Source organism: Watersipora subatra, chromosome 11, assembly GCF_963576615.1.
Source record: "Watersipora subatra chromosome 11, tzWatSuba1.1, whole genome shotgun sequence".
Classification (NCBI taxonomy): Eukaryota; Metazoa; Bryozoa; class Gymnolaemata; order Cheilostomatida; family Watersiporidae; genus Watersipora; species Watersipora subatra.
The window spans coordinates 33,293,024-33,300,944 of record NC_088718.1 but is presented as its reverse complement, the minus strand read 5'-3'; the positions used below and the strand labels follow the sequence as shown (position 1 = coordinate 33,300,944).

At 38.3% G+C, this 7,921-nt stretch overlaps 1 protein-coding gene across 1 annotated transcript; it reads right to left on the bottom strand.

Moving 5' to 3' along the window:
- Positions 1-458: 458 nt before the first annotated feature.
- LOC137407986 (uncharacterized) lies at positions 459-1,448 on the bottom strand. Its single transcript, XM_068094375.1, has one exon. It carries the CDS (start codon positions 1,446-1,448, stop codon positions 459-461), a length of 990 nt encoding a protein of 329 aa, XP_067950476.1.
- Positions 1,449-7,921: the final 6,473 nt, after the last annotated feature.

The following is a 7,921-nucleotide window of genomic DNA, read 5'->3' as shown; positions in this document are numbered from 1 at the left end:
GCAGCTTTTTCCAAAGGCTGAAGCATATCTCTCTAGCTCATCTCTGTGGTATGTTTATCAAACACTCAGTTTATTCAAATTCAAACGCAAGTGAATCTCTAACACAAAGTCATTGCATGAAGCATGACGTAATGTAAGCATTGCAATAGGCTGTACATTCTACATAGGCAATAGGCAATACATTCTACATCCCCTCTTGATCTCAACATTAACTGTTGTAGAACCATACTGCATAACATCTAATAGATCTCAGGATTAACTGACTTGTACAACCATTACAGCACAACTTTTGAAAACCACTTAGGAAGACGTCTATCTCGAACAGGTCTGTTTTCAAAGTCACTATTTTGATCGAGATCAGAGTCAACAGGCTCTCGATTTAGCAGAGCATTGTTATCAAGCAGGTCTGAAGTACTAAACTCAACTTTGACCTAATTAGACTCTCCAGTTGGCCTAGTTTATACATGTATACCATCTACAATGTCGTCTTGATGAGCCAATCTAAGGTCAGACACATGCCTATTTGTGCCATTGACTTCAACCGAAGTGCTAGAATTTATCCTTGTCACTTTTCGGCATTTCCACTTATCAAAGCACCTAGCATTAACTGGCTTGACATAAACAGTGTCTCCAACTTTGTATGGGTTAAGGCAGCAGTCTCTATTGTCACTAAGCTTTTGTGGTATTTCTGTCAATTTGGTCGCCCCTGCTAAATCACTGCGATAGCTGTATAGTTTTTCCACTGGCACTATACCATTGGAGTTTGGTGAATTGTTATACCAATATGCCATTTCTTCAGGTCCTTTACCAGTTCTTATGACTGCTCTTTTTATAGTACGGCGATGTTTTTCAGTTATTCCATTTCCAATAGGTTTATAGGCACAGCTGAGAATCTGCTCTACACTCCATTTCTGCAGAAACTCTTTCATTCTAGCGCCTGTGAAACATGGGCCATTGTCACTCAGAAACTCCCTAGGAGGTCCAAGTTCTTGAAACGCATTGTCCAACTGTTTGATTACTACGTCTGATGTTTCATTAGCCAGTTTGAACCAAAAAGAAAACCTGCTAGGCCTACAATCAATAATAGTCAGATCAGGTCGACCGTTCACATGAGTAATATCGGATGCAAGGCGCTCCCATACATTTGCTACGTTTAGCTGACCATGATCCCATTTGATTGGATGAGGATCTACACTGTTATACATAAGACAAGTTTTCACTACTTGCTCAACTATGTCTTTCTTGATTGTTCGTCCAGGCTTTTTATGTACCAAGTACAGGGTTTTGCTGACACCAAAGTGGTGGTCTTGATGAACTTTCTCTACGTCTTCTATCTCATCTGTGTTAGAAAGTACAACCCCTGAGCATGCAACAACTTGTAGCCATTTCTTTGGTACTCTGGTTAGGACATCCGACTTGTTCTCACCTGATGGAACAAGTTTGATCATTAGTGTTAACCCGTATTCATCAATCAGCTGACCAATAATTCTAAGTCTACATCGAATGATCAACTCACTGAGGCCAGTAACCTTAGGCCTTATGGTATCTTCTATCACTGAATTTATTTACCCATAAACAGTAGCTGAATCTGCGGTCACTTGCACATTTGTCATTTTTCACTTTAGCGCTAGGTTGATTCCTTTCAATGCAGCTTCTAGCTCAGCAACATTTATATGAGCACCATCGTCCTCTTTACGTAGCCATGCTGCATTCTCAGCAGTGTAACCATTTACCTCTAGAGACACTCCAAGAGCGAAGTTGTTGGCGTCACACCACACAGTACACTGAGAGGTCTTCTTGACATCCCACTTGCCTCTCACTGGGTCTTGCTCTTGTACTTTTTGAAATATTTCATCCAACAAAGATTTCACAGAACTAGGAACTGTTTCAGACCAGTCTATGTCATTAGTCAGTCTCTTTACATAGCTACAAGCAACTCTTAACCATCAAGCAACTAGGTAATGTCCAACTAGTTTGCCACAAATGGAAAAAAGGTCTCTTTTTGTAACCTTTTCTGAAACTACAAGCAAATCACCATCTCGCTTCCAGTTGTACTGATCAGCTTCTGCATTGTTTACTCTAAGACCCAACACACAAGTATCTGATAGTGTCAATGGGTCTTTTGCTACAAGTCCAAACCTTAGTAAGCGAGCTCTAACAACATCAGCTTGAACCACCTCCTCGTTTACCCAAATGTCATCAAAGTAGTGATCAGTTCCATTGCAAATCTGTTCATCCAATGAGAGCACTTTATTTATGATCTTGGACATTATCTTGGGAGCAACATTCAAACCAAATCCCATGCGTGTCATTACATACATTTTACCTCTGTACTTCACTGCCTGGAATCTTTTCAGACTGGGCTCTATATGAATTTGTAGATAAGCCTTCTTCAAATTTAACAGACATGCTTTGCTTCCCCCTAACCTCCAATCTCACAGTTTTTCTTGGCAAATTGCAGTCTCAAAACCTGGATTACTGTGAATAAATAGTTGTTTAGTTCACGGTAATCCATAACAGGGCAAATCTTATTGGGCTTGTTTGGTTGTTTTGCAGCCATCAATAGAATTATTCCCTCTACCTGACCATGAACTGTGCTATCATATAACTCCAGCCATTCATCATCTATCCAGCGTTGCACTTCTTCATCAAACTCGTTTCTGTCATCATCATTTATTTTGTATTCAGAGCAATGATTTTGTAGAATCGGTTCATCATCTTTCCATTTCTATTTGACAAACCATGCACTATCATCAAACCATGCTATGAAATCTTTATTATCAATCTCTAAACTACTCTGGTGTCTTGTGCCAACACTTATTACTGGCACCTCAACACCAAACTTAACACCATTGTGAACATCAACATTAACTCCCCCGAGTTTAGCAATAGCATCCATTCCCAACATCACTTGTGCTCCACCTACTAGTGCTGACGCAATCAAGCACTGCAGAGGAAGCTCTTCATTTCCTGTGACATTGACTTCTAAAACAGTTTCACCCTTACACTCAGTAGTTTTACCATTTAACATGCTGACAATTCGAACAGGACCGCTAGGCTTTTTACAAAAACCATTTAAAACCACAGTCTCTTCGCAACCAGTATCTACAAGAGCTCTTGCCGATACTTTGTTTACATTTATATATCAATACATGGTAGCACCTCTTTGTTCAGTGACTTGTAGCGGGGAGATTATCCGGTGCAGAAACTCCTCCATTCTCATTTCCCTTAGCCTTATAGCAAATCCTAGCTATGTGATTGCCAAGCTCTTGACAGTTGTAACACTTTATTAGCCTTTTTGCCCTCTTTACAACCTTGGATGGGCACTGGTGGGCTCCATGACCTTTGACATTGCAAATTGAACAAATCTGTCCAGCAGGTTTTGAGCCTACATACCCCATTGCGCAGACTCCTTGTGCTCCACCATTGCTAGACATAATCATTTTGGCTCTCGTGGCCAACTCTGACAACGAAAGTTTTTCAACTGCTGAAATGGATTTTATCTGGGTGGCTACATCAATTAGTAACCCAGCCGCACAAGCACACTTCAACAAGGGTTCTGGTACTGTTTGGCCAACCAGAGCTACTAGCCTAAGCAAATCTGCCAGGTAAACATCCACAGTTTCTCTTTCTTTGTATATCCTTCTTTGTAGTTGTCCATATGCACAAAAGTTATTTACTCCAAAAGCAGTCATTAGCTCCTGTTTAATCAATGCATAATCTTTTTCAGTGTCGGCTGACAGTGGTTTATAAATGGCGAATGCCGGTCCAGACAGAAAGAGTGGCACAAAAGATTTCAACTCCGTAATATTCTGCAGCTCAGCTACAAGCTCTAACTTGTCACACCACTCAGAAAAGTCACCACTCTTCTCTACGTCTTTATAGGTTTCAATCAAGTCTGAAAGTTTTACTGCCATTATTGTCACAGTTTTGTCCAAATAGCTTGTGGTATGTTTATCAAAGACTCAGTTTATTCAAATTAAAAACGCAACTGAATCTTTAACACAAAGTAGTTGCATCAAGCGTGATGTAATGTAAGCATTGCAATAGGCTGTACATTCTACATAGGCAATACATTCTACAATCTCAATCAACCTTTTTTGATTCCATAAAATGACAAATATGTAGAAAGATATACAGCTGCTTATCGAAGCTGTAAGACTATATCTTCAGTATGTATGATTAGCATTGTTGAATTACATGGCAGGTTGTAATAGAGAACTTATTACTGTCTTTTGTTTGTCTGCTCTGTTAACAAAGTACAATTGATAAATATGTGTTCTTTCAAGTGCAACGTACTCCTCCAGTCATTTTATTTTTTTAGTTATCAGGTTTATCACAAAGATGCTGTACATGTAGCTTGGCAAACTCCCAGTTTAAGATACATGTACATGAAGGATTTCAAATTGAAGTTACAAGCGCCGTGGGAGATTGACAGGTTTAATTAACTCTTTGCACAATTATTCGGAAACCTTTGTGAATGGCTGGGTAGAGCAGTTATTATATAGCGTTAGACTAGCATCCTGAAAGTTGTGGGTCCAAATCCTATGCTACAAGTTTTTCTCACCATCCAACTGTAGACGGGCGGACAAACACGGCTTTGGTTATAGTAATGACTACTACGCTTGACCAGTCCCGTGCATCGTGACAGATTGTAATGAACAACCAATATTTGCATAATCAAATCTTAAAAAGCCAAGGTGGCCAATGGTGTAATAGTTAGCCTGTGGAAATTCTTGCAATTCTTTGTTGAAGCAGATTTTCTTCCTCGCTATTTTATCATAGTTTCAAATGGACAATGCTCCTATTATAGCAAAGATGCTTGTAGAGACCTTTTTATGCAGTACTAGTTCTACAGAATGCTTAGTAATAGTAATAAGTCGCGAGTATCAATTTCAGGCAGCGGTATTTGTTTCTTAAGGGGTGGTCACACAAAAACCGAAGCGAACTGAACGACACAAAACGACGTCAGCATCAGTTGTAAACTGTTCGACCAAAAACATTTCTTGCCAAAACAAACCATTTTGGTCCTGCTCGTAATTTCGTGGCTGAATCTCTGCTGTTATTGGCTGGTTAAAATTCTAGCGAGCACGCTTCACATTTCTCCTTACGCGCGTGAGTTAAATTAAAAAAGTGTCAATCCTCAACCTGACACTGTCTTCATCCCTAGTCATGTTCATAGGACGTACCCAATACTCTCTTTCTCTCCTTGTCTGATGCCTATCTCTTTGTGGGAGAAAAATGTAGGTGTAAACTAGCAAGCAAGTAAATATAAGAGTAATATCTATATCTTCATCAATGACATTCGTTGTATCAGTTTCAGACATAGACAGAAAGTGAAGTGATTTTGGCTGCCGTGTGACATGCGAGCTGAGTCAAACCAAACCGCAACCGCTTTCAAACGGAGGCCATTGTGTGACCGTAGCTTAACACCCAACCGTGGCTTTAAACAGACAGGCACGGCTCATATTAGCATAAATATTTTATTGGCATCTTGTTGTGTAGAAGTACCCTGAAAGTCTAGTGCTGTGAAAGATCATCAGGTGTGCCGATGAAGCACAGAGAATAGCTATATGCATAATTATTATGCCGCATTACCTCAAGATGGTTGATTGGTGTTGACAGTGTTGGTACATCAAGGTGAATGTTTTGAGTTTAAATTCAATATGACATAATATTGTTTCTCAACTGACGGACAAATCTAGCGCAACACAATCTTTTGTTCTTCTTGTACACAGCTCTTATTATAGCATAGATAGCTAGCATTTAAAGATGAGGCAACTCACACAATAGCTTATACAACACTTCCAAAATTGTGACCTCACAAAGCCGTAGCTAGATGCACATTTCTATTGTTACTGAGACGTCTAATTCAAACAAAATTTGTATAACCGGTTAGCAGAGGTAGTAGAGTGAGTAGAGTGAATGGGCTTATTTGCATGATAGTTCCTTCTCTAGAAAGCTCACTAATATCCCTTCTAACAATGAGTTACAGTATTCAGATGAGATTCATCAAACTTATATCTTGGTACGTTTTATTTGCTACTTTGTGATATTTTTAACCATAGAACCTAGCAACATTGATTGACCAATAGCACAAGGGTCAAACTTCCAAGATTATATCTGTAGTTGACTAAGGTCTAGACCAGGATAATACATTCTTTTTAGCTTTAGGGTTAATCTAGGAAGCAAAGCTGGAAACATTGTTTGATTGCGATGTGTTAGATTTGGTAATGCAATTAGCAGTGCTCACCAGATCAAAGTCTTGTAGCTAGACAAACCAGCAAAAAATAAGTGTCTTAGGCCGGCTTAGTCATGCATGAATAGAAGTTAAGAATTAGTTTGCTTATGAAATTTACTGACTGTGTTATTGCTGATTGATTTCCTAAAGACCCCAACTAACATTGCTATATGAGTACCTCATCGCTGCATACAGTCAGTTAAAACTAATTATGGGGAGGTCTATGGATGCTCCTTTAGTCTGAGATCTACCTCCTGTTAGCATGAGATCTACTAAAGTTGCACGGATTTTAGTCTATTCACTCAATCTTATTTACCCTCTACATATATTCTTCATTCAATCGGACACCTTGGTATTGTTGAAATATTTTATCCGCATAGAAAGATTTATTCATGAAGAAATTAAAAGCATAGAAGTGTAGGCTTTATCATATTTGAACATAGGTAGGTATATCAAGATAACTCAGTTTATGTAACTCCAACCAATTACGGTTATCCTAATAATGTATATTATAATGACCAAATTATCATAATCACCCAATCATCATGTTTGAAGACTCTACTGCTTGGCATGAAGAGAATTCCTAACATTGCCTTTTCACCAGTGTTAGCAAATACAATATTAAGATTTCATTTTTTCTAGTTTTTTCAATGATAGTCTTTAACTACATCTGAAAAATGTTATCCCAATACATATTATTAGGAGTGCATTATCTAAATAACTGCAATATTTAGATAATTGTATGCCAAACTGCTTCGCTCGATAACTTCAACTTGTGTAGTCTGTGATTGATCAAAAGCTAGCTCAGCAAAGTTACTTCCCATATTGAGTTTTAATCTAGGAAGCTCAGACTAGTATCAAATTTATGTAAACTTTGTCATTATGATGACAGAGCCATTGCTAACCAAAATTTCCGATTTATTGCGGCTCCTATATATGCTACTCAAAAAAGCAAAAAATGAGTGTATTATCAAATTGTAAAAACTTGTAAACAGCCACAGAGTTATTTACAAAAAGGGTATGTTTTAAAGTTTTACAAACATTTGCATATCTATGAACAAAAAGAGGTGGGTGAAAACACTTGAACCATTTAAAAAATTTATATATAACTGAATGAGGCCGAATCAAAATGTGACACATCATACCAGGTTGTGCTGTGTTCTATTAGGCAATCAGCATGCATACTGCACTCAATGTTTTTTAAACATGCTTTATAAGTTAAACCCTTTGGATTGAGAAATTGGGATAGAGACATGTTTTATAATTACCTGTTGTAGATTTATTTTGTCGATAAACACCCGTGTTTGACCACTACTCATTTCATCAAACTTTTGAGTGAATATGTATCAACTGAAATGCCTATAAACTGGTTGATAGTTTCATAGACAGTGGTTGCTGGCAGACCATCTTATCAGCTACATAAGTGGATAGAAGAAGCTAACCTGAATTATCTGAGGCGTATACACATAGCTAGCATATCATTCACGTTGTAAAAAAGTTTAAACTGCCTACTTCACGAGACTAGCTCACCATAATCAACTTGCTGTCAAAAATAACTTACACGAAGGAAGTAGGGAATGTTGAACTAGAGTTTGAGAGATACTGACCGTGAGAAGATTGGGAACCAGGCTTTAGTCTCTTAGCTCATTGACTCGTTAGCTTATTGGGATTTTATGCATC

Coding starts and splice junctions, on each gene's coding strand:
- LOC137407986 (XM_068094375.1), bottom strand. CDS start 1,448: ATGATCAAACTTGTTCCATCAGGTGAGAACAAGTCGGATGTCCTAACC.